The sequence below is a fragment of the Onychomys torridus genome, chromosome 2 (assembly GCF_903995425.1).
Source record: "Onychomys torridus chromosome 2, mOncTor1.1, whole genome shotgun sequence".
Classification (NCBI taxonomy): Eukaryota; Metazoa; Chordata; class Mammalia; order Rodentia; family Cricetidae; genus Onychomys; species Onychomys torridus.
Window position 1 is genome coordinate 116,528,818 of NC_050444.1, and position 27,800 is coordinate 116,556,617.

A 27,800-nucleotide genomic window follows, 5' to 3' on the forward strand; every position below is an offset into this window, starting at 1 on the left:
GTACATGTGCATAAGAACATAGGCACACTCATTACCACAGTCTCATTAATTCTTGCAGAAATCCTTTATGAAGGGTTTCATGTTTAAGATGGACACTCACAGATGTTAACTTTCTGAATTTTTTTTCCCCTCCCTCAGGACACCAAAATGACACATTTGTCAAGCAGAGCCTCTCAACAATCCTAAGGAGCTGCTAAAGCCACAAGGAAAGATTCCCACCGAAGAATCAAAGCCTTCTTGGCTGCTTTAGTCCCTGCTGTTCTCACCAGCACTGGGCTGTTGTCACAGTAATCACAGGACACCTTATGTCTCTATACCAGTGATTATCTAGGCTGCCCTGAAAGTTTCCTTTTCCTAGTTATCAAACCTGACAATGACTGGCAGGTAAATCTTGGTAAGAGCCTAGTTTGTTTAGACCCAATCTGAGTTGAACTTCCTCGTTGTGAAGAAGGATTTTATTATTAGAATTTTCAGTTTTGGAAGCATAAACAGGGAAAGATAAAACTCTTACTTTTGAAAAATTTGGTCACTATACACAACAAATCAGTTCTTTGGATACCCACTATCACTAATAAAGTAGTGATAACCTAGTCCATAGCAAATACGTAAAAAGCAGAAAGTCTAATTTAACTTTGGCGTTGATTCTGCCCTTGCAGAAAAAAAGTCGGAGGATGGCATTTCTGTCCTTCAGACTGGCTTCCAGAGTTTCTTCTATACGTGGTACTCTAGCCCAATCACGGGAAACAGCATTGAACTCTGTCCTTGCACTATGACCTGTCCTTACACTAAGCTCTGCCCCTCAATTAAAGAGCTAGTTTCTTTATATAGACTATTGGCTCAGGTGTCCGTCAGGGAGACTCCGCCCCTCTCGACCCCGTGACCTGTCCCCCTTCCCAGGCTGCCGGACTTCGGCGCGACGTGGGCGGGCCCTGGGCGGTCGCTTCCAGGAGGAGGGCCAAGCGGACCCTGCGCCCTCGCCCGCAGCAGCCCCAACAGCAGAAGCCGCCAGTCTCTGTCGCCCGGCAGCTCACCGCCACCATGGTGAAGATCGCGACGGTGAAGACGCAGGCGTACCCGGACCAGAAGCCTGGTACGAGCGGGTTGCGGAAGCGGGTGAAAGTGTTCCAGAGCAACGCCAACTACGCGGAGAATTTCATCCAGAGCATCATCTCCACCGTGGAGCCGGCGCTGAGGCAGGAGGCCACACTGGTGGTGGGCGGGGACGGCCGCTTCTACATGACCGAGGCCATCCAGCTTATCGTCCGCATCGCCACCGCCAACGGGGTAAGAGACGAGCGGGCCGGGCCGGGCGTGCGCGACGTGCGGGCTCCTCCGGGCCCACGCTTCCGTGAGCGCCTCTGTCCGGTCCCCGCCCCGCGCACGCTCCCTTGACCTTGGCATTACCCCGCCTACCCCCTCCGCCCTCCACTAGTGCCCCCCTCCTCCAAGTTTCTCAGTGGCTCTGCCCAGAAAGGTGAGCCCGACGCGGTGCAGACCCACGTCGGCGCCCTGCTATTCTGGTCTGGGACTGGGGCGCCTCCCGCTGGCCCGGGCCTGGCGCTGGAAGGGCCGGCGATCCGAGGGCTTCTTCCCTGGAGTGTCAGGCCAGCGATCTGGGTGGGCAGGTGCCAAGCCTCCCCACCCCCACCCCCACTCCCTCTTGTTGGCTTGGGGAAGGCGCTTCTGCCCCTGCTCGGCCTGCTGCCTGGGTGCAGGCTTTTGAAAAGTCCAGTCTCTGCTGCGTAGTTCACTGGACCTGTTCCACTAAGGGGGCTGGAGCTGAATTTTCATTAAAACAGAAACAATATACCCAAGGGCTCTTATGCAAGCTGTCCTGACAGGCCAGGAAATTAATGCAATGCAACGCCCCCGGTTCCGCCTACCCCCACCCCCCAGTTAAGGGAGGTTAACTGTCTTAATTGGGAAAGTCCACTAGAGAGGTGAAACTTAGATTTTTTTTTTTTCCTGTAAACCTGATGAACAAAAACGTGCATTTGCAAAGTTGGAATTGGTTGTTTCCACAAGATATTTTCCTAAGGCGTTTTGGGAACATGTTTTCTTTGTATATTTAAAGTAACATTTGACTTATACTCAGCTAGTCTGGTGTTCATTCCCATCAGCAGTTACATTTATTCATTTTAGCAGTACTTTGTTTTATTAACATATTTTAAGCTGTCTTGGCAAGCACCATGACAAACACTTCACTGGTGTGTGTCAAGGATCCTCTTGGAGCCCTATAAGGAAGATGCTATTATGGGTACTTTCAAGTCACCCATATGACTTGAGAGGACTGAAGCCTGGGCAGGTTAAAGAATTTACCAGAATTAGCAGGACCATTGAATCTGGCACAGACCTGCCAGTCCCAAGAACTTGAGCGGCTTCTGAGAATCAAGGGATTCATAAATTTTAGGACCTCCTTTTCCCGGTTGTCAAGATCTAAACTGAGCTCTGTCACCTTTCCTGGATGGGTCAGACATTCAGAAGTGAAAGAAGTCAGGGTTTCTTGTTCTCTGCCCCTGAGTTTTCAGACCACCACAACTTTCCCTGAGGGGAGAGAACACTCAGCGGCTGTGTGTGGAAGCTCCCTTCCTCTCCACCTGTGCTCATAAGTTCTTCATTCAGTAGTTCCGCAGCCTGTGCCCTGCACAGAGAACGAGTTGGGAAAGGGAGGTGTGCAGACATGAGCCCTGTCCTTAGCTTTCTGTATAGTGGGAGTTTTAGGGTTCAAGTGGATATCTGTCCCTTTGGGAGCACTGTGGGGTGGGAAGGAGAGAATCAGTGAAGACAAAACTGTTCTTAAACGTCGTCACCTTGTACCCGCTGGCTTGTTGCTCTCCTCTCTTCAGCCAAACTTTCTGTGTTCACTGGTTCTCACACCTTGTCCACTCAGCACCTCACTTCCGGCTGATTTCCGCTGCTTCCACCTCTCTGCCGAAATGCTCCCTCCCAGCTGCTCGTCACTCCAGCTGCTCCTTCTGTGCAGCCCCGCTGTAGGCCTTCACCTTTCCCCTGCATTTGGCATGGCTGGTTTTGCACTTAACTGTCATTCCTCGCCTTGAGCACTTTGCTGACTCTACTCTGGAGATTTGTCACTGACTGTCTGCTGTACTTACACCCTAGTGGTTCCCTAGGTTCTGTCCTTAGCTTGCTGCTCTGTCTTCATGAAGTACCTCTACTCACCCGGGTGTACGTGTGTAACTCTTCTGGTGTGATTCAGTTCAGATCGCATCCTCAAAAAGCAACGGCTCCTTTCCCGTAGATACTGCTAGAATAGATTAATCCAGTTCCAGTGAAATTATGTCTGCGCGTCATATGTCCCCGCTGGAGAGGAAGCTTGAGATAGGACTGTATTTTACCTATAAGTCTTCCCTTGGTATGCTCAGGAGTATTGGTCCAGGACCCCTTCACTTACCAAATTCAATAAAAGATTATGTCTTTAAGAAGTAAATTGTTATGGTCCATTTTCAGTATGGGGAGCAGTTAGAGCTCATTATAGAGTCACAGAGAAGCAGGGGGCCACTAGGCCTCTCTCTGCTAGCTGGCAGCTGGCACCTGCTTGTCTGAAGACTCTTGAGAGCTGGGAAGTTGCAGGCAGTCTGCTACTTGGCGAGTCCATGATCAGAAAAGGTAGTATTCTCAAGCCCCGAAATATTCACTAGATGAGGCTTTGCATTCAGAACCAGTAGGATGGGGAATTTGGGAAGGCAGCCATGCTAGAAGACAATGGAGATTGTACCTCTCTGGAGTACCAGCCTGTGGGAAAAAGAGGGCAGGGATTTCTCATGATCAGGGACTTTAAAAACCACTGACTTGCACCAAATCAGCACACCAGCCCTTTTTGCCTCTTCTTGATGCTGACATTTCTGTCTGCAGAATGGTGTAATAAAAACCGCTTCACCATCACTAGTTTCTCTAATTTGTTATTGTATATTGAGGTTCTTGTTTCTCACAAAGTTCCTTTATAAGATGAGATGGTACTTGCTTGTAATTCATGCATTTACCTTAAATCTCTTTATATCATAACACTAAATACAGCATAGACACTGTGCTGAGTGAGAATACAATGTAGGTGTTTTTATATGCCTTACATTCATTTTTAAAGTGTGGGCATGTATGTACGTGTCACAGCAAGCATGTGGTGGTGGGGGCAACTCTGTGTGTGTGTGTGTGTGGGGTGTGTGTGTGTGTGTGTGTGTGTATGTGTGTGTATGTGTGTATGTATGTGTGTGTATGTGTGTGTGTGTGTATGTGTGTGTGTGTGTGTGTGTGGTGTGTGTGTGTGTATGTGTGTGTGTGTATGTGTGTGTATGTATGTGTGTGTATATGTGTGTGTATGTATGTGTGTGTATGTGGTGTGTGTGTATGTGTGTGTGTGGTGTGTGTGTGTATGTGTGTGTGTGTGTGTGTGTGTGTGTGTGTAAATATGGAATCAAAATTAGATGGGGGGAGTGACATTGTGTTACAATGAGTGACTAATTTGATGAATATTTATTGGCTCCTGCTGTGTGCTGTTTTTCATACTAGGGCCACAGCCGTGACTAGAAGTGTGTCTGATCTCACAGAGTCCTGGGGCTCTACTTCAGGGGAACGTAAATGTCACATGAAGACAGAGCCTTTGAAAAAATAAATAAATACAAGCTGGTAAAGGAGAGAACATTTTAGAGACTGCAGCTCTTGGTGTGGAAGTTGGGGAAGCCTCACTGGAGCAGAGCTAAACATTGAGCCAGGCAGGTGTTTGTCAAGAGACCCCCAGGGAGAGGGGGTTATATGTAAAGACTAGACACATTTAATCATTTAACATTAAATTTTGCTCCCAAGTAAATGGTAGACTATAATTCCTTGTATGAGAGGGCAGGGTGTCATGAATTTCACAGTCATGAGCATCTCTGTATTGTAAATTTGCCCTGGGATGGTAATGGTGTGATCAGCAGATGAAATACCCGACAGGTTTGTTCTTCAGTGGGCCCACAGTAGGAAACCTTTTGTCTGCTCAACTATTTGGGGGTCCTACAAACTGATAACAAGACACATTGGTGGAAAGTTCTAGAAAAATATGACGAGACCATTACAATGTCTGGCTTATATGCCATCTTAGGGGAAGAAGGATGGCACAAGGAGTCCCTGTTAGAAAACATGGCTTTAGAAAAAAATAAATGGGCCCTTAAGAGAACAGGATGGAGATGCTGCAGTTCTGTGTAGTGCGTTGTTTGGTAGGGTGCTAAAGAGTTGGTCGTCCCTGGTTGTGAAGCTTGTAGGGAGGGGAATTTGAGCTTCACTTTTTTCCTTTCTAGTAGGGGGACTGAATTTCAGCTCTCATACACACAGAAAGGGCACTCTGCAGGGCAAGCCCAGCCACATGGGCAAGAAAGTGAAGCAGGCAAGTTGGAACTGCCCCATCCATTCTCTCCCAATTCCCTGGAATGCTTGGTCATATGCCCAGTCATAGCTATCTACTCAGGTGGCTTCGGAGCTGAGCTCATAGCTGGGGAGCTCAGGGCTGGAACCTGCAGGCAGGAGCTCATGTAGAGGCCATGGAGGAAAGCTGCTTACTGGCTTGCTGCTCCCCATGGCTTGCTCAACCTGCTTTCTTATAGTTCCCAGGACCACTAGCCCAAGTGTGTACCCATCCACAAAGGGCAGGGCCCTCCTCCATCAATCTCTAATTAAGGAATGTCCTATAGGTTTGTCTATAGCCCAATCTCATGGAGGCAATTTCTCACTCAAGATTTGCTTCCTTCAGATGACTTTAGCTTGTGTTAAGTTTATGTAAAACTGTCTAGCACAACTGACCCCTTGTCAGCTTGACACATAAACCCATCATTGTTAAGCCACAACCTTTTCTTTCTTGTTTATCCCCAGGATTACACATTAATATCAACATTACAACATAAAACATTTTATAAACTTGAAAAACTCAACGGCCTTTACAAATTCAAACACTTTAAAATTCAGGCTTTATAAAAATTCAAAGTCTTTTTAAAATACAAAGTCTCTTCTTAATTCCATGTCTCTATAAAATTCCAATATCTCTCTAAAAGTTCTAAGTCTCCCAACTGTTGACTTCTGTAAAATCAAAATAAATTTAACTTTCGTATCCCAAGAGAGAAGGACTGGGGTACAGTCCTAGTCTGAACAAAGCAAAACCAAACTCCAGCTGTAAATTGACTCAATGTCCAGTGTCTGGGGTCCACTTCAGATCTTATGGGCCCTTCCAAAGCTAGCGTTGCTTCTCTGTGTCCACCCCATGCTGCACACACAGCTTGTCTTCAAAGCTAAGGTGGGCTCTACTTCATGCCTGCAGCTTTCATGGGTGGTCACCCCAGGACTTCTCCTACTACAACTGGGCTGCACTTTATCTAATAGTCTCTCCTCGACTCTCTTTACAGCGCTAAGCCTTGGCTTCTCTGCATGACCCCTTTAGTCCTGTGACTTCAACTGCTACTGAGGCTGCATCTTCATCATCCTGGCCTCTTCCAGGGCCAAGCCTCAGGTGCTTTCAAAACCAGTACCACCTGGGTGGTTCTTACACATTACCAAGTTTGGCTGCCAGCACAAAGTACAACTTAGGCCATCTCTAGAACACAGCTTCTGTGTGTTGACCCTGAGGAACCACTTCCAGAAGATTTCTCCTCAATGATTCTTAATCATCATCAATTCCTCAGCTCTAGTTGGCCAACATTAATTGTCCAACCAAAGCAAAGGTTCTGGTATCTTGTTACTCAAAGCCACATCTGAGTCTTCAGCAGTAGCTGACCAGAACCACAGATTCTTAATTCAAAATATGCAACAGCCCCTATGGAGTTTCTAAGTGACCTGCAGACTTCCCCTGGAATGTCACAATCAGACCTCCATCGCCTGCATTTCTCAACACTTCCAAGCTCCCAACAGAAAAACTCACCAAACATTCAATGGCTTTTTTAGTCCAAAGTTCCAAAGTCCTTCCACAGTCCTAAAAGCACACTGTCATGACTGTCACTACAATACCCCATGATTCTGGTACCAGTTTCTGTGTTAGTTAGGTTTATTTATTTTTGCTGAAATACCCTGACCAAAGTAATTTAGGGAGAAAAGCATTTATTTGACTTACACTTCCTTTATTTGTTTGTTTGTTTGTTTTTTGAGACAGGGTTTCTCTGTGTAGCTTTGGTGCCTGTACTGGAACTCACTCTGTAGCCCAGACTGGCTTCGAACTTACAGAGATCTGCCTGCCTCTGCCTCCCAAGTGCTGGGATTAAAGGCATGCACCACCATCTCCCAGCTGACTTACACTTCTACAGCACTGTTCATGGAAGGAAATCAAGGAAGGAACTCAAGAGGGCAGAAACCTGGAGGCAAGAGGTCACGCAGAGGCCATGGAGGAGTGCTGCTTACTGGCTTCTTCCCCATGACTTGCTTGATGTTATGGTTTGAAAGAAAATAGTCCCTAAAGGGAGTAGCACTATTAGGAGGTGTGGCCTAGTTGGGGTAGGTATGGCCTTGTTGGAGGAAGTGTGTTACTGTTGAGGTGGGCTTTGAGGTCTCATATATGCTTAAGTCATGCCCATTGAGACAGGCCACTTCCTGTTGACTGCAAGTCAAGATGTAAGAACTCTCAGCTACTTCTCTAGCACCATGTCTTCCTGCTTGCTGCCTTGCTTCCTGCCGTGATGATAATGGACCACTAAACCTCCGAACTGTAAGTGAGCCACCACAATTAAATGTTGCTGTGGCCATGATATCTCTTCACAGCAATGGAAACCCTAACTAAGACACTCAGTCTGCTTTCTTATAGAACCCAGGACCGGACTGGAGAGATGGCTCAGCCGTTAAAGGCTAGGCTCACAACCAAAAATATAGAACCCAGGACCACCACCCTACAGGTGATACTACCCACAGTGGGCTAGATCCTCCTCCACCGATCACTAATTAAGAAAATGCCCTACAGGCTTGCCTATAGCTTATCTCATGGAAGGAAGCATTTTATTAGTTTAGGTTCTCTCCTCTCAGATGCCTTTAGCTTGTGTTAAGTGACATAAAACTAGCCAGTGCAGAAGGGCAGCCCTGTGAACTGGTCTGAATGGTGGTGAGAACTGGCTTCGACTGTCAAACTTCAAACCTTCCTGCTCACTCAGTCTCTTTGCTTTGTATTATATTTAGCTTAGGCATTGCATTATAGTAACAGAAGATGGATTAGCATAATCGGTGCTCCAGTGTCTTCCTTTTTTCCTTTTATTTTTTGAGATTACACTGTAATTACATCCTTTTTCCCTTCCCCTTCCTCCCTCCAAGCCCTTCCACACCACTCCTCTTTCTCTCAAATCCATGACCACTTTCTTCATTAATTGCCGTTACATGCATACACATATATTCCTAAATACATAAATGCAACCAGCTCAGCCTGTATAATGTTACTTGTATGTATGTGTTCAGGACTGACCATTGTTGGATAACCAGTTGGTATGCTCTTCCCTGGGGAAAACTGTTTCTCCTTGTCAGCATTCCTTAGTTCTTTGTGTAGGGTTGAGGCCTCATGTGCTTTCATCATCCACTTTAGCATGTCTAATGTCCTTGTTCAGCTCACATTTAGGCAGCCATATTGGTGAGACTTTTGGGTGTAGCTTCAGACATTTCTAGGGGGACACAATCTCACAGCAAACTCCCTGAACCTCTGGTTCTACCAATATCTCCTTCCCCGCTTCTGCCATGATCTCTGAGCCTTAGGAATGGGAGTTAAATTGAAGATATATCCATTGGGAATGAGCTAAGCAGCTCTGCATTTTGTTTGGTTGTGTTTTTCTATAATAGTCTCCATCTGTTGCAAAGAGAAGTTTTCTTGATGAGCAAGAACTACACTCACCAGCCTAGATCTGAAGAAGGCTGTCCCCAGTGCATTTCTGAACAGATGAACTGTAATGATGAAACGTGGTTCACTTGTCCAGCCTCTTGGTGGCACTGGAACTGGGACTTTGGTCTTCTGATATTTCATACAGTTGATCTTTTCTATAAATAAGTGTATCTCATGGGTCATGGCAGCACACGCCTGTAATCTCAGCAGTCAGGAGACTATGGCAGGAGGCCTGTTCAAGGGCAGCATGGCCTATAAAGTGGGATGCTGCCTCTTAACAATAGAAAAGTCGGATAACTAACAAAAGTGAGTGTATTTCAGAGAAAGGAGTTCTGGGGTTGTAATAATATCCTGGTCAAATCTTGAGGACAATGAATTAGGCAGCATTAACGGGCTTCCAGAGTTTTGATGTACAGATGATGTCTATGCATTTACAAGAGGACCCCAATAGAATAATTTTGGGGAATACCAACACACATGACATCAGGTGTATGAGGCTGTCTACAACATAGAGAACTGTCTTTCCACATTTAGATGCTTTCTTCTTTTCCACTCTCCCATGTCACATGAGAAGTGAGATCTGTTTTCCTGTAAGATACTCAACACAGCTTCCTCTGGCAAGGAATGCTTGGATTTGTGTTCAGCTGTTCTGAACAAAGTTGACTCAGCACAAAATGCATTTTCCTCCCAGGTCACCAATGGGTGGGGTCACGGAGGGAGCAACAGAAGCCCCGGACAGTGTTCTGCATGCCAGGTTCCCCCTGGGGGTGGTTGAGATGCACAGCCAGCCTAAGTGTCTTTAAACAGGGAAGACGTGGGCACCCTGAGTGAAGGAAGTTCTGAGCCTTTGGGTCAAAGCCACTTTTCCCACTCCTGGATTGAATCAAAACCAGTTTGGGGATCATAGTGTGAAAGAAAGATTAAACCACAGATAGCTTCTCCACTCGATGGTCCCTGTAAAAAAAAAAGGAAACTCAGTGTCCCTGGGTCAGTGGTAACAGTAATCAGCATGCAGTGCGTATGGGAAGATTTGTGTGCTCTAGGGTGTGTTCCAAGTTAGAGTGGAGGATGACACTTCAGTATCCGAGTCACCCTTCAGTCCTTTGCACAGATATATAGGAAACCATGCATCCAGTCTATTCAGCCAGAGAGGAAAACAAGACCAGGGAAACACTCAGAGCTGTGGAGGGACCAGGACCGAGCGAGGGCTTACGGTCTGTGAGTGAAATGGGGGGCAGAATTGCCCGTGCTGTTGAAATCTTCCTCATCCTCTTTGTCTCTGTGTTAGTATAGCTAGCTGACTTCCTGCCAGGGAAATAGTTATGCACTGCAAACTCTTGCTGCCTCCCTGCCTTGCACATGTGGGAAGCCTCTGGATTGTAATTCAGCACAGGCAAATCGGAGCATGGTGGCTTTGGGGCTTTCTGCCTGCCTTCTGGTTGAAACCAGTTAGATCATCCCAAGAATGCTCCCACATCTCCAGTAGCTCAGTTTGGCTGCTGTGGAGGTTGGCACTTTGAGGTGGCCTCCAAAGTGAACATGGTGTATACTGTGCAGCCTGTGTGGTAATCCAGATCATTTGTATGACTATATAGGTTGAACTATGGTAATAGAGACTTAATAGTAATGAACTAAACAAGATAGAAGATTGTCTTTCTTGGAATGGCTAGTGCAAGCAGGTTGGGCCGGCCTCTTGTGGTCTTCTGACTTTGCCCACCTGATTGCAGATGGTTCCGTGTACCCTTCCTGCTCTTCCCATGTCTGAGTCATCTCTCCATTATAGCAACAAAAGCCCCAGTGCAGTCAAAGGGGAAGGAAGTTCATTTGACTAGTCTTGGAGAATTTTCAGTAGATGGCCCGTTGGCCCCACCACTTTGGGCCTGCAGTAGCACAGTATGTCATAGTGGGCTCTCTGGTATGGTAGAGGAAGTCCATGCTGTTTATGGCCTAGTACAAAAGAAGAGGCTGGATCTCTGCCCTGGGAAGGGGAAATAGATGAGAACTCCATGAGTAAACTGAGGATGAGGGGAGCCAGTGGAGGGTAGGGGGTTGGGGATGAGAACATAAGGGAACGGGATGGTTGAGCTGGAACAGGGATGGAGTGGGAGAACAATGAAAAAGATACCATGATAGAGGGAGACATCATTGGGATAGGGAGAAACTGGGTGCTAGGGAAGTTCCCAGGAATCCACAAGGATGACCCCAACTTAGACTACTAGCAATAGTGGAGAGGGTACCTGAACTGGCTTACCCCAGTAATCAGATCAGTGAATACCCTAACTGTCATCATAGAGCCTTTCTTCAGTAACTGATGGAAGCAGATGCAGAGATCCACAGCCAAATACCAGGCTGAGCTCCAGAAGTCCAATTGAAGAGGGAAGAGGGATTCTATGAGCAAGGGGCATCAACAATCATGATGGGGAAACCTATAGAGACAACCAAACCAAGCTAGTGAGAACTCATGGACTTTAGACCAACAGCTGTGGAGCCTCCAAGGGACTGGACTAGGCCCTCTGTATAAGTGAGACAGTTGTGTAGCTTGATCTGCTTAATGGGCCCCCTGGCAGTAGGATCAGGAGATATTCCTGGTGCATGAGCTAGCTTTTTGGAGCCCATTATCTATGGTGGGACACCTTGCACAGCCTTGAGACATTGGGAGGTGAATGTATTAGGCTCTGCTGACTCCCCATGGGAGGCCTTACCTTCTTGTAGAGGGAATGGGCAGGTGGGGGGAGGCTCTATGATTGGTATGTAAAATTAATAAATTTTTTTTATAATTTATTTATTTTTATTTATTTGTTTTCCCTGCATGTATGTCTACGTGAGGGTTTCAGATCTTGGAGTTACAGACAGTTGTTAGCTGCCATGTGGGTGCTGGGAATTGAACCCAGGTCCTCCGGAAGAGCAGTTGGTGCTCTTAACCAGTGAGCCATCACTCCAGCCCAATAAAAATTTTCTTAATTAAAAAAAAAAAAAGAGGCTGGTTCCTACTGTCCCACTCAAGGGCACCAACAATGGCATAATAAATACCAGTAGGCCCACCTGAAAGTCTCAGTAGCCTGCTGGGCTCAGAACTAAGCCTAATGTGAACCTTTGGGGGACACTTATCCATGATATTGGAAGGCCTGTGGTTATTTAAAATAGTCCTATTCCTTAAGAGAGGGAAGTGAAACTCACAGTCCCCACTTCTGCTCATTGCTTCATCGTCCACACAGATCACCTTATCCACTGTTCACATGACTCCGCCCCAGGGGAAGCAGCCCAGATCGCTTCCAGCAATGTGGTCAGTTCAGAGTCTACAATCTCTGGGGGACCCAGTGTTCCCTCCTTCAGGCCATATGTGGCTCCCTGCAGTGCAGCATCCAGTAGCTAATAGGTGTAATAATGTAACTGTGTGACCACATGTGCGTGTGTACAGGTAGGTAGGTAGTAGGTAGGTAGAGGAGTATAGTAGATTGGAAGAGAAGGAAAAAGAATTAGTCTTGTGCACTTATATGTAGCATGTGTTGAGCAGCTACCAGCCATAGAGGTGCTGGCTGGGACGCAGACTCCCTGCCCTGGTCATGAGTACGTTCATGGGGAGCCCTGGTTCTGCCTTCAGGGAGGAACTTTCTCTCCTGTCCCCTTTGGTCACTGGATAGTGGACAGGATCAAGCATGCCCTGAGCCCTTTTGGGGGCTTCTTTTGATGAAAAGTGGGAGATAAACAACAGGTTGCCTTTGCAGGCTGTGGTTGCATGTTCCCTTGTAGACTCAGGGGGCTGCCGGCCTTGTCTGCTCAGTTCCTTGGGCTAGTAACCACAGAGAACATTCTTATACGCATAGAGAAACTTTGATTTGTATTTATTGTGTGTGTGGTCGCCCCCGCCCTGATTTGTCCATTGCTGATGGCCGCTTTGGATGAGGGGAAGAGACTAGTGGGTAAGAAGGCAGATCCTCCTTCTGCCTGGCCCTGGACTCCCATTGTCTCACAGGGAATCCTGGGATACCTCGAGGCACAGTTTTTCTTGCCACTGCTTTGCAGACAGATAGCTATCATCACTGCTCTGCAGTGCCACCAGTGGCTGGCCTTGAGTGGCCTCATTTTGAGGCCACAGTTGAAGAAAACTTTCCTGTGGCAGAGTCATAACCTCCATTTCCACCTACCAGCCCTTGCTTACACTCTGGTCTTTAGTGTGAGATGAAGCCAGGGCTCACGTCTCCGGTTCTTCTATCTGCCTGCAGTCTTCACTGGCCAGCGGTCTGTTCCATGCTGGCAGAAGTAATAGTCTTGCCGTGACCTAACAAATATGCAGATGCCACATATTTTAGATTCTGCTTGGGTCAGAAGTCTTAACTCTTCGTATCAGTCAGAATATAGGTTTGGCTGTTATAACGGAGTTCCAAACCACAGCATTTAGAAGTTGGTAGTAATGGAACTCTTTTGTCATGGAGCACATCTGAGCAGTTCAGGGCTGTGTGTGGCTCTTTTGTGTAAAGGGATTCATGTGTCTTCTCTTATTGCCCAGCCTTCTCTGGTTATTTTTCTGTCTTGTCCTAGATGGCTAGTCTCCACCCCACCTTTTTTCAAGCCAATAGGATAAAGATTACATGGAACAATTTTGCTCATATCTGCTAACCAAAACAGCTGAGCCATCCAAGGGAAGCTGGAAAATACCCATTTTATTCTGGGTCTTACATGATAGATGAAATATTGGGATTCATTGAACTAAATGAAAGGTAAAATTAATTTTCAAGATCAACCAGCAGCTCACACCACCCCTACGCATTTCTTCCAAATCTGGTGGTGAATGTCATTAGTCGTTTTCATTGATTATCAGTCATTCACTCATTACCTTAGGGAGGGGCCAGAGCACAAACCTTCCTGTCATGAGACGCTTTTAAAAATTAATTGCTTTATTGGGAGATAACTCACACCCCAGACAGCTTACCCATTTTAAGTATATCCCATTTAATATTTTGGGGTATTTTCCAGTTTGGCCTCCCAACCCCAGGGCTCAGGAGCGATCGTCATGCTTCAGCATCTCCAGTTGCAGGGCTACAGAGACACAGCACAGTGCCTGGTAATAGTTTTTAGTTTATTCAGAGTTGTGTAACCACCATCCCAATCTATACTTTGACACTGAAAGAAAGCCCATTAATTAGCAGTTAGTCACCCTTCCTGCCTTCTGCAGCCTCGGCAATCACTTATATACTTAGGTCTCTGCATGTCTGTATGTGGACCTAATGGCTACTTTTGGTTACCTGGCAGGGGAAGCTACATTCACAAAGTAAAGCTTTAGGAGCTTCATGAGAGGCAGAGGCAAACAGTTGGTGTATCTACAAGTCAGCCTCTAGTTACTGTATCAAAATGCCAGAGATAGTAACTTCTAAAGCAAAGACGTTGTTTTTGGCTAATGGTTTTAGAGGTTCCTGTCTGTGGCCAGGCAGACTCACTGCTTATGGGTCTGTGGGAAGTCAGACTATGGCAGAACAAATGTTATTTACATTACAAAGCCAGGAGATGCAGAAGGAGGGGGGGAGTCCCACAAGCTCCTGAGGGCATGCCCCCACTGAGAGAAAGACCTCTCTTCAGGCTTTTCCTCTTGAAGGTTCTACTTCCTCTCCCCAATACCACGTTGGGGACCAACTCAAGACCCGAACAGTAGCAGTAACCAACCACGTGGTGATGTGCACTGTCCTGCACACGATAGACAGTGGAGATGTCATACTCAAGGACCTTCCTGATGAATGGGATAGCACGATATGCCAAAGCAATCACCAGCAGGCGTGATAAGAGGTTATGGTAAGGAAAGGAGGTGTCTGAGGGAGTGCAGGGCCAGCCCAGGCATGGTACTATCTGTGTCTGTCTGTAAGGGGAGGAAGGCTGGTGAAGGCTTGCTGCACGTGAGTGAGGCATTGTTCTCTGCCACTTCCTGTCCTGGGGAGATGAGGCTATCTAGGAGAGGAGGGCCAGTTTCAGTGTCTCCAGGAGACTACCTCCCCGCCCCTCCTCCCCGTTCTCAAGAGTGTAAGCAATCAGATTTCCTTTTCAACAAACATACTTGAGCTTCCACAGTTCGTATTGTTCCCTGGCACATGGCCACTCTGGGACCATGTACTTACTCCAGTCACGCGCCCAGTTCTCAGAGCGTTTTGAAATGCCTCTGTGGGAATTATTTTTCAGGCCACTGGTTTATGGGCCACCTAGGAAAAGCAGTCACATTATTTTATAGTCAGGCTTCATTTTTCACTTAAAATGATGTAATGAGATTTGAACACCTACTTTATTCATTAGACATGGCTCCAGCCAATTTTTTTTGTCTCTTTCCAAAGTTCAAATCTATTCTCAAAGGATGAAATTTGTTATGACTGAGGACTTTCAAAGAAAGTACCACAGATAGGAAAGACAGCTTCCCCTAAAAGAGTGAGTGTGGTGTCAGCATCATTTGGAGAGCTTGCTGCTCCCTGAGGTCACTGAAGGAGCTGGTGTTGAGGTGAATATATTCTGGCAGAGCCGTGGGAAATGAGTTACCATGTGTAGCTTGCACACACTGCCTATGAAGAGGATCTTAGAAGATAGCTCATGCTGAAGGAGCCCCAGCTGTTGGACTTTCCCGTGTGTTCTGCCACAGAGACCACACTGTTCACTTACCACCTCGTGTGGTCTGTCCCAGAGATCTCCTCTACTCTGCTGAGTACACAAGCATGCTCTCAGTGGGCATCTTGTAGCTGTGCACATTGGGAAGGTTTGCTCACAAAAAAACCCCAAACAAATGACTAAATACCAAGACTGGAATGAAGAAGAGATTCCCATCAGGTCTATGTCACAGGAACCAGAACCCCAAGCCTTAAGCCAGTGCACACCTGCTCCACAGTAGCAAAGAGTTTGGGATATAGAACTAGGCTAGCATTCCTGGGTGAGGACACAGAAAGGAGGCCTTTTGACTTAGTAGTAATAAAACTATTATATTCCAGGTCTCTATGGGCCCTTTCGTGGCCCTATGAAATTCATTCTGTGGCTCAAGATGGGAAACAATTTAAGGAGGATTTTAAATGAAGCAAATAGGAAGTAAGTATAGAGAACACTCAGATGGTATTGGGGGTAAGAGGTTGAGCTTCCTCTGTAGGTGGGGGTCACACTTTATGCTCCAGCGCTTTGTGGTCAAACCCATGAGAAAACTGCTTAGCACATATATTACCCTTGCCAGCTTCCCGACGGAACATCCGAGAGAAGTGGTACGTGGCTTGAGCATTAGTGTGAGGCTGCGCTGGCCTTTGTGAAGCACCATAGTGCTTCAAATAGCACTACAGTCTTTATTTAGTAAACAGAACATTCTGATAACTCTAAGGATTTTACAATGATTTCAAATACTGAGACCATTGGAGGACAGAGGAGGAGGTGACAAAGATAGGGTATTCTGTGTGTGCCGCCAGCTACTGCATGGATATCTCATCTTATTCCAGCCATCCAGTGTGTCTCAGATTTGCCTGGCCAGACAATGGTCCTTGGTCCCTGTGAGGCTCAGCCATGGACCCCCACTGGATTTGAGAGCCAAGCCCCATGTGAGTGATACCTTGAGCTGGATCTGTGGCATGCCGTGATTCCCTGGCCCAGGTCAATGTAATACCATAGATAGGAAGCTTCCAGAATTGCATCTAACATTGCTGTCAGCCTCCTAGGACACATGGATTTATTCATTTAACAAACATTGATACCCTGTGTGCCAGTGACTGTGCAGGGTGTCTGGCGGAACACAGAAGGGTAAGGCAAAGTGCTCATGGGAGAGATGGACATATCCACAGATAGTTAAAAAATATACTGTAGGTTGGTTTGTGACTGCTGAGACAAATGGCCACAAGCTGAGGGCTTAAAAAAAAAAAAAAGAAATTTATTATCTCCTATGTCTGGAAACCAGAAGTCTTAAAAAAAAAAAAAAGCAGCAGAAATAGTATTGGGAGAACCCTTCTGTGATGCTTTCACTTTGGGTGGTCCTGGTGGTGGTCCTGGCATGTGTTTAGTCACTGCTTCTGACTTCGCAAGGCCACCAAGGGCCTCTGTTAGCCCATCTTCTCTCCCACCCTGCTTTCTGTATTGGGGATTCAACTCTAGGCTCCAAGTCTGCAGTCTGCCATTGTTCCACACCCTTAGTCCTCTTCTTTTGTATCCTAAGGACACTCGTCATTGGTTTGAGGGCCCTAGGTAGTCCAAGATGCTCTCGAGATCCATCACAGGTTCTGAGGGAAGAGTAGAGGGTCTCTGAGGAGAGACCACCATTAATGGACAACTAGAACAGGATGGGAACCCCAAGAAGCTCCTCCCTCTCCCCCGACCCCCTCCCACATTGCTGCTGCTCTGTTGGAACCAGATCAGGATATCTTTTCACATGAGGCAGGCGCTGCCCTGTTTAAGCTTACCCAAGGTTTCAGGGCTTCATCCTGCACAGTGCCTCTGTGGACTGCCTCTGACATAATGCCAAATAGAAGACAGACCACTGGGTGGCACTCTGCATTGCACAAAGTAGTTCATAGGATGAGTTGGAATTGACTTTGGTTTATGCCTTACTTTTCACTTACTGTGAAATGTTATGAGCTCTGCTTAGCATCTCTAAAGCTCAGAATCCCCACCTGTGAACAGGGGCCAATTCCGATATCTGACAGAGAGTATTATGGGAACTGAATGAGTTAATAAGCACATAAATGATTGAGGAGCTCTGGGTGCAACCGGAGTGCAAGTTATGACGGTTGTCATTGAAATTGTGCTTTTGATTCAGATAAGACACCCCACGGGCGATACAGTCCTGCCCTAGACAGACCTCTCAGAACCTAAAGTGATAACACCTCAGATGAGCCGAAGGGCAACTAAAACAGCACAGACTTTGGGCATCCTGAAGACCGTGGTGGGATATTTATCATAGTTACTTCTTCCAGACTGAGGAGGAGGCTCACAGGCAAAGGTGCTCACCCACAAGCTGTGCGACTTGAGTTTGATCCCTGGGACTCAGGAGGTGGAAGGAGAGGGCTGATTCCTGCAAGTTGTTCTCTGAGCTCCACCTTAAAAGGGACATTTGCATACAAATGTATATGCAAGCACTAACACACACTAATAAAAATTTTAAAATGTAGATTTTTTTTTACTTAGTATTTTGTTGTAGCATGACTTCAGAGTCAGAAAAACCTAAGTTTGATTCCTAGAATACTATTTATTATCTGATATTACTTGAAAAATCTTTTTTCCCCCAAAGGTTTTTTTTTTTTTTTTTTTTTAAAGATTTATTTATTATGTATGCAGTGTTCTGTCTGTGTGTATGCCTGCATGCCAGAAGAGGGCACCAGATATTATTATAGATGGTTGTGAGCCACTATGTGGTTGCTGGGAATTGAACTCAGGACCTCTGAAAAAGCAGCCAGTGCTCTTAACCTCTGAGCCATCTCTTCAGCCCCCAAAAAATCCTTTTTTGTGTGTGAGGAACAATGGTGCTGAGGATTGAACCCAGCGCTTTTGCATACTAGACAAGCACACTACAACTCAACTATAACCCTAGCCCTTTGAATTTCTTTTTACTTATTTTTGAAATTAATATATCAGAGCATGAGTGTAAAGGATAAGATGATATGTAGGCAGATTGTCTGCACAAGTTACAGAGTCCTAAGTGGGCTGGCTCACTGGGAGTAAAGTCAGCATTCAGTAGGAAATGCAGGCATTTTATACCTGCCAAGAGTCCTGCAGCAGTTACTGCCTTCCCAGTTTGCATGTCTTACCAGATTTGCTAGTGACCTAGCACCATGCTGCACACTGTTAATCTTTTAATTTCAGAACACAGGTGTTTTCTCATACAGTGCTTCATGCACAGGCTTTGAGGGTGGGAGGGGGAACCTATTCTGAATAACTAAGTTTTCAAATGTCCTTGATCTCAGCTGTCTGGTCTCAGAAGTTCACCACAGGCAGCCCCAAAGTAAGCAGAATTGTCCTTGAGTGGCAGTGTTTGGTTTTGCATAGCAGCTCTGCACACCTGGATTTGATGGCAGTTGTAGGAAGTGGCCAGATGTGTCCTCTTGTTCCTGGGACCTCTCTTGAACAGTGTTGGAGGGTGTTTCTGTCTCTTGGTTCTCCAGCATAGCTCCAGTGCTTGATAACACCCTGTGCTTTAGGGACACTCAGTGTTATCCATGTTACCATAAACAACAGAAATTTTTTCTTTTCGATTGAATAGTGGCCCAGTGTGTGTAGGACAGTCTCCCTGTAGTTCATTCACTGTGGACTCATTGACTCTGTGCCTTGGCTATTGAGTGGTGGCTGCAGTCAACATGAGACTGGTCTCTTTTCCCTTGCATTTGTACCAGCAGTGGGGTAATTGGGTCATCCTGTTCTCCTGGCAGTGTTTCCAGGAGCCTCTATAGTTATTCATGATGTAGTGTGCACGCCCACCTACAGAGGGTAGCACTTTCCCCTGCCCTGCAGCCTCGCCAGCATTAATTCATACACAAGCCAACCTACAACCTGACTCCGAAGGGAAAGGAAGGGTTTAAGAGTTTTGGAGACTTAGGTCAGCAAACCAAAAAGGCTATTTCTAAGTGGGGGGCTGGTCACAGTATTTGTCCAGTGACACTGAGGCGCCAGTGATCCCTGTAGCTTTGTTTAACTAACAGGTTCCGTGACATGGAGCAGGTCTGCATGTCAGCTGATGTCTTCAGTAGAGCAGGCCTCTGAACTTGGGTTCATGGTCCAGACTGGTATTGTAGAATGAGTGAAACAAATTACATATTTTACAGATGCAAAACCACACTGCAAATAGATATACAATGTAGTTGTTTTTCCTACAGTTGTATATATGTGTGTATATATACATACATATATATGTGCATGTTTATATAAACATATAGATAAATATATATGCATATACTGTTTTTGAGACAGTCCTACTCTAAGCCTTGGCTGGCCTGGAACTTGGTATGTAGTCCTTGAACTCATGACAGTCCTCCTGCCTCTGCCTACCAAGTGCTGGTATTTCAGATCTATACAACCATACCAGAATTTCTCTGACATTGTTGCCACACCTAGTGGGATACCATGTTTGCTGTGATCCTCTTTTTCTCTGGTTTGCTTTGGGGTCCTCTGACCAGTTCACTGTTTTTCTGCCTTACCCAGAAAGGAACCATGAAGGCCCCTTGCCATTTCCGCCTATGATCCCAGGAGCTCTGCTCAGGAGCAGGGCAGGCTTCCTGTCTGAACCACACAGACCAACCAGTTATTCTCCTACAGTTTCTCATCTGTTCTCAGTTGTTACTATGCAAGTCTGGTTTGCTCTAGAAACCACTTGTATGCCACTTCTCAGGCAGGATGCCCTCTGCAGATGCCTGAGCTCTCTGTGGTAGGGGAGAAGCAGTTCCGTAGTTATGGTTCTTCTGAGAAGGGGAGACTGACTCTCTAGGAAGAGGCACCCCATCATCAGTACCTCAGTCTCAGAGGGCATTTGATGCTTTCATGTCAGTAGTTCAGTTACCCAGGAAGGACTGCTCTGAGCAAACCTGTTCCAAGCACAGAGGTAAGACACAGTGAAATGCATTTCCTCTCTTTATCACACAGCAAGAGAGGAAGCTTACTTTTATATCCTGAGCCACCATCCAGGCTGAGACTTGGTGATGAGGAGCAAGTACCCGGGACAAAGAAAAGGGACACAGGATGGGCCTGGGGGAACCTCAGAGTGTCTTCACTCAGACTGCTCACCCTACCGCAGAGAGCTCAGCCGCTCCAGGATGGGACTTTTTCAATTCCTGCTAACTTGTCATGTCCGTTTCCCAGGGTTTCCAGAACAAGGTGCCACACTTAGTTGCTTAAGAAAACGGACACTCACTCTGGTAGTTTCCAAGGTTTGAAATTCTGAAATCAAAGTAGCGGCCCTAAGGGTACGCTGTTTCTTTTTCCTCCACTTTCCCCCTTTTCTCTTTCTCCTCCTCCCAACCAGGTCCTCACATATGCTAGGCAGGCACTCTTCTACTCCGGTGGCATCCCCAGCCCATGCTCTTGAGGACCCTGGAGAAGACTCTGCCCTTGCTCCCCCTAGCTCCCATCACTAGTGCTGTAGTGTAACTCATTCTCTGTCTCTGTCCTGGGGTGTCTGTCTCCATCTTCAAATCATCCTCTCCTTATAAATATGCCAGCCACTGATTAGATTTAGTGCCTGACCTAATGCAATAAGACTTCAGTTTCCTCATCTGTAATGTGGGAGTAGTGAGGACACCCACACCATGGGATTGTTATTAAGTCTGCAAGAAAGCCTGCATGTACTATTAGTCACAGCACGAAGCACTTCACACGAGTTCTTTTGATCCCAACAGCTTGAAAGAAATAGCTGTTGGGCGGCTGTGTGAGAGGTGAGGAACCAGATTGATTTCCTCAATACTCCTGAAGCTCTGAAGCCTGTGAAGACTTAGAATTGGAGGCCTTTCCACTGCACTGAAATCCTCAAAGCAGATGGTCCTCTAAGAGGGTAGTCCCTAAGCAAGCCTTATGCTCACTGATTATGTCCAAGAGAAGTCATTCAAGTAAGAGTGCCGTCTTCTTCTTCATTATTATTATTGTTGTTGTTGTTGTTTCTATTGCTGTGATAAGACACCATGACTAAGGCAACTTCTAGAAGGAAGAGTTTATTGGGTACTTGACAGTTTCAGAGGGTAAGTCCCTGACTGTCACGGTGGGGAGTTTGGCATGGTACTGGAGCGGTAGCTGAAACTTACATCCTGGTCCACAAGTACTAGGCAGAGAAAGCTAACTGGGAATGGCATAGACTTTTGAACCCTTAAAGCCCACCCCCAGTGACACACCTCCTCCAATAAGGCCACACCTCCTAATCCTTCCCCAAAAGTTCTGTCACTGGGGGAACGAAGTGTTCAGACAGATGAGCCTATGAGGGCCATTCTCAGTCAACCAGTACAGATGCTGCCCCTCTGAAATTTGTTTGCTTTATTTGGAGACAATATCTCACATAGCCCATGCTGGCCTCAAACTCAAGTTGTCCAGGCTGGTCAAATGAAAGGTGATTCCTCAGTGTTAACCTGTTGAGTGCTAGTGTTACAGGCATGCATCATTGTCCCTGTTTTACCAGTAAGATCAGAGAGCTTGTACACAGCCCAGAAGAAGGCAAAATCAGGGCTAGACCCAGGCTGATCCGATGCAGAGCCCTCTGGGTAGAGCAAAGACTGCTTGGTGCTCTCTTCCTCTATGTTCTTTTCCCATTTGCATTTTCCTTCCTCCGTGTTCGTTCCCCCACCTCGGTGGATTCCTCCCCCAGTGCCTGGGCACACAAAGAAGTCGAGTCAGTGTTTATCCCATAAGCCATTGCTTTTCTTCTACCTGGCTCATATCAGGAGATGCGTTAGAAGGGTGAGGTCAGGCTTTCTCCATCTCTCTTCATTTTTGTTGGTGTATGGCCAGGCAGGTATGTTTTGTAAACTTTCTCAGGACAGTTTCAGTCCCCTACTTCATAAAGATCCCCACTGAAAGGCATCCTCTTTTCCTTGGAGCTACCTTCTTTCAAAGCTGACAGTGTGTAAGCATGAGACTGTCCCTGAGTAACACTTTCTCTCTTCATGTTAAGATCCCAGCAGTTCTGCCACATCTTAATGATTTGTGGGGCTCCATGAAAGGGACCCTCCTAGATTTAGACAAGACAGCAGTACTGGAAAGGAGAACAACCCCAGCCCCCAGGCTACTGTGAATTCTGCCTGATTTTTCTGTTTCCCACCACAAGAGGGAAACACAAAACCATGAATAATTTGAAAATAAACCAGTCTGTAGCCAGACTTTTCTTTTGGTGGTGGTGGGAGGGTCTCTTATGTTTTCAGTGGATTCATAATAATTGTATATCATGATTGTCACAATGTGATTTAATGGATGCATATAGTGCTCCTTAACATTTATTATTTCTTCGTGATGGGAAGCTTTGGAACTTGACCCCCTTCTCATCAAGGGATTTTAATACTTAACTCCAGGTAATACCCAGAATGTGGAAAGTTCTGTTAGCTCCCATGAATACTCTTAATGTACTTAAGTGAGAATTTCCTTGAGAATAATCCAAAAAGAAAGTAAGAGATTTGTATGAAAACTTTCTGTGAGCCCTATTAGGTGCTACATGGTTGAATATTAATTGTTTCTGATACAAACAGACATTTTCCTCACATGTATGTTATTTAGAAAGTAAAGACCTGCTGGGTGGTGGTGGTGCACACCTTTAATCCCAACACTTGGGAAGCAGGGGCAGGTGTATCTCTGTGAATTCAAGGCCAGCCTGGTCTACAGAGTGAGTTCCAGGACAGCCAGTACTACACAGAGAAACCTGTCTCAAAAAACAAAACAAACAGACAAACAAAAAAACAAAGAAAGAAAGAAAGAAGGAAGGAAGGAAGGAAGGAAGCAAGCAAGCAAGCAAGCAAGCAAGCAAGCAAAGACCTGGTACATCTTTATGATGAAGAGTTTGAGTTCAGCCCCTCCGACTAAGAATGGCATCCCTGAAGGGTGGCACTGCTGGCCATATTCTCCCTCCTAAGCACACAGTTCTGGTGCAGGTTCCTAGTGAGCAACGTTCCCTTCAGCTTTTGACAGATGTTCTCTCCTCTACCAAAAAGTCTCAAAGGAGAAGGGACAGAGTTGCCTCTCCCTCTCTTCCTGTCTTCTTGGATTCAGAATCAGACTAGCCAACAGGTCCAGCATCACAGAGCCCCATCCACACTGGGGAGATATAGGTCATTGTAAGTGACCAGCCAGCAATTCCACTGAGCACCCATGATGGCCACACCAGGATGCTGCAGGCTGCTGAGAGCTGGGGCTGCTGGGAGCTGGGGCTGCTGGGCCTCACAGTAGATGGAGGAGGATCCAGCAACAGTTCTGTTTCCTCTCTCTGTATCTCAGTCCCTCTGCTTCATGATCGTCTCCCTCTGTGGATTCATTTGTCAAAAAGTCTTTGTCTGACAAGCAGCACTGAAAACATCCAAGTTCTTCTACGATCTAATAAAGGCAGTGGCAGACACAGCAGGAGCAGACACTGGTGTCTGCTGCACTAGCCCTCTGTTTTAGAACTCAATGCCCAAGGTTAGCCTTCGACTCCGCAGGTTCTGCACCAGTCATTCAGTGTTTGGACCCTGTTTGTTAAGTAGATTCTCTGTGGCCAAGCATTGTGATGAACATTTTGTATGCTTTCCTTTATTGACTTTTAGAACTTTTCTTTTTTTGAAACAGGTTCTCATGTAGTCCATCCTGGTCTATATAGTTAAGGATGACATTAGGTTTCTGATCCTTCTGCCTCCATCTCCAAGTGCAGGAATTCCAGCCTTGTGCTACCATGCCCTGCTTGTGCAGTACATGGTGCTGGAGAGGTAGCTGAGAGTTCTGCATCTGGATCCCTAGGCAGCAGGAGGACAGAGTGAGCCATTGGGCCTGGCTTGAGCTTCTGAAATCTCAAAGCCCACCCCAGTGACACACTTCCTCCAACAAGGTCACACCTACTCCAACAGAGCCACACCTCCCAATAGCACCACTCCCCATGAGCCTATGGGGGTCATTCATTCATTCATTCATTCAAACCATCACAGCATCTCTGGTTAAAGGGCTAACTGGCTCTGATTAGGAGACTTTAAAGTCCTGGTTCTAGAGTCCATTGCCTGAAGACATGAGCGGTTCAGCTCTGTACCCCTGGCCATCAAGGATTGGAGTCAGAGTCCTCTGGGGCAGGGTGGGAAGTAGTTCTCAGAGAAGAGAGAGAATGAATAGATGGTCAGGCATGGAGAAGGGGTCAGAAGGAAAGTTGCTTAGGAAATCTCTTCTTGGAGGACAGAAATCCCTAGACTCTGGCTGGCACAGGTGTATTCAGAAGGCCAGCAGGGGCTCAGTGCTACGCAGAGTATATCCACAAGGATCTTCAAAACCACCCCAGCTAAGGAAGGAATGCTTTTTACCAGCCTTGGTCTACCAGCTTGAATTTACCAATCTTGGATAATCTTTGTCTGGTTTATCTTTCAAAAAGCTCTTTCATACACTGTTGCTAGCCAGTCACATATCCCAAAACATGATGCTTTATGTCCTTCCTACCTTAAATCCTCACAGTTCTCTGATACCTACAAAGGTAGACCTTCCATGGCTCACATAACTCCATGTCTTGCCCCAGGTGTTTTTCCAGGCTCATCTTGGCATTGCTACTGCTCAGAGCCCCAGCTCTGTTAATGGTTCCCCAGGACAGTATATTGGCCACCACACTACCAGTGCTTCCTCCTGATGTGACTTTTTTTTCAACAAAGACCCACTCACCCGTGTTTCTGTCCCTACCCGCACCCAGAATGTGAAAAAACAGTAGTTAGTATCTTTACATCATTTCCTAGTTGACAGGCTGGCCTCAACATTCAGGAGGACGGTGATCTTTGCTCTTGTGAGTGAGGTAGGTGTTAGGGTCTCACTTTAGAGATAAACTAAGGCCTGGAGGAGGGAGGGGCTAGCCTTTTGTCACAGCTTCTTGTTATGCACAAGACTGGGTGTTTTCATGATTTTGATTTGATTGAGAGCTAGCTGCATTTTGCAGGCTCAGTTCAATTAAATTACCTGTTCCTGAGTGTACTCTCACACCTTTTAGAGTCATAAATTTGGGGCCTGGATGTGCCTGTGCACTTCATATACTGCAATGCTGAGCCTGGGTTGGCTGGTGAAATGAATGGGCTTTTCCACTGCTGTGGACCAACGCTCGGCTCTTAATGGTATGCATTTTGGGCCGTGGCAAGAGTAGAGAGTTGTGGGCCAGTAGTTGGGTACACAACTTGTTGCTTTTAGCTGAATGAGTAGCTGGCTTCCTAGGCTTTATACCCGAATCAGGGTTAGCACTTCTGTCCCCTAGGCCCACTTCTGTGACATTTTCTAAAACTGAATTCTGTATATATGCTTGTATAGGGCATGGACATAGTAGTTAGCCGTCCAATACATCTACGTATTAATGAAAAAAAAAGAGGAGGGGAAAGAGATGGAGAAAGAAAGGAAGGTAGGGAAGGAGGGAGAGAGAGAGAGAGAGAGAGAGAGAGAGAGAGAGAGAGAGAGAGAGAGAGAGACAGAGAGAGAGAGAGAGAGAGAGAGAGAGAGAGAGAGACAGAGATTGAGAGATTTCCAGCTTGCTGATGAGAAAGGGATCTGAATCTTTGGGAGGCCAGGAGTGAAGGGGTTCATAACTCTGCCATTGTGAAATTGATTGGGCCCCAGACCAGGATGAAAGTTCCTTGTCTGAAGGGAGCAATCCTTAAATCCCCCATATGGTTTAAATGTAATCTGTGTCATTGTGAAGGAGTACTGGCAATGCAGGCGAATTCATTAGGCCAAATTGGGTTCGCTCTGCTCGACAGTAGCGTTTCTGAAGATGAAGTTCAACCTTTGCTGCAGAGCTAAAACAGATGAGTTTCCTAATAGCGGCTCCACTTAGTCCGGGCGGCTCAGGGAGCTTAATGTTTTTAATGCCTCGTCCTTTTACCCCACTTCACAGTCCATCTAACATTGCTGCTTCTGGTAATGTTTTTATATGAGGTTGAGTTCTATGGTGTCTGTAAAATTATGACTGCTTCTCTCTCTCTCTCTCTCTCTCTCTCTCTCTCTCTCTATCTCTTAAAGAATGGAAGCTTTTCTACAGTAAGTGTCTACCATGTGCCTTTTAGGTTTCCTTTTGTATATTGATAAATACCAGAATGGGCATGTGCAGTTACCTAAACTTAAACTTTTGTAATTTCAGCTTTAGAAAGCACTTCGCCAGCAAGTGGCCCAGCAGGAGCAGAGAACATGCTGGATATAATGTGCTAGGTGGGCAGAGAGCCTGGGTGGGTATGCCCAAGCACCCTTAGGCCCTTGTGTTCCTGAATGTGCCCTGGGACATTGAGATCTCATTAGGAGGTCCGCAGTGCCTTGGGTGGCTGCTCTGTTAGTTCAATGAAGAGATCGCTGGAATAATATTTCATAAATCTAATTCTCTGGTTGCATATACCAAGACACATATGTTGGTCTAATTTGCAAAGCTATAAGAAATGAAGGTGAATTTGGCACAGAACTTAAAATAGATAAATTAAAAAATCTACTTGTAATAAGTAAAAAAGAAAGTCATGGTATATAGCCATGAATAAAATAAGCTTCATTGTAAAATTAATTTAAAAGAATTTCATTTTTTAAAACAGGAGCCCTAAATAAGCTATTAAAAAGTAGTTGGGTTTTGGCTCTCTGGTTCTCAACCTAATACATGTGCCTTGTGAGCTGTTTCCACATCTGAAGGTTTTTTTTTTCTTTGCTTTCAGTTAGCAAGGGCAGTGTTATACCTTTACCATTTTGCCTCAAGGGTATATTAACTCTTCAGCTCTGTGTCATAACTTAGTTTAAAGGAATCCTTTTCATCTGTCTTTTCCACCAAATATCACACTGGTCCACTATATTGATGACCTTATGCTGGTTAGATGAGGTACCAGCCACTTTGGACTTGTTGGTAACACATCCGCATATCAAGGGATGGGAAATAAATCCAACCAAAATTCAAGGGCCTTCTACTCAATGAAATCTCTAAGCATCCAGTCTTGGAGGGTATGCAGAGGTATTCTTTCTAAGGTGAAGGAATAAATTCCTACACCTGTGCCCTCCTACCACCATGAAAGAAGCCTGTTTGGATTCTGGAGAGAGCACATGCCTCACTTGGGTGTGTTACTCTGGCCCGTACACTAAAGGACTTGGTGAGCTGCTAGCTTTGAGTGGGGCCTGGCTGCTGTACGGGCTGCTCTACCATTTGGATCATAGGATCCAGCAGACCCAATGGTACTCAACAGAGGTGTCGGTGCTGATAAGTGTGGCCTCATTTGTTACATGAAAGGGACCAGGCTCACGCGCCGGTAGCTCTGCTGGTCCTGTGCTGGGTGAGCTACATGGCAAGTTCAAGGCCGGTCTGAGCTACAGAGTGAGACCCTATTTAAAATAATTAATCTTATGGTCCTCATACTTG

At 46.1% G+C, this 27,800-nt stretch overlaps 1 protein-coding gene across 1 annotated transcript in view; it reads left to right on the forward strand.

The window, feature by feature from the left end:
• Positions 1 to 885: 885 nt before the first annotated feature.
• Positions 886 to 27,800, forward strand: part of Pgm1 (phosphoglucomutase 1) — a 59,902-nt gene continuing 32,987 nt past the window's right edge. Inside the window, exon 1 of the mRNA XM_036178379.1 lies at positions 886 to 1,284. Coding sequence (XP_036034272.1) covers positions 1,039 to 1,284 — 246 coding nt within the window. The 5' untranslated portion in view covers positions 886 to 1,038. The remainder of the gene's footprint in view (positions 1,285 to 27,800) is intronic.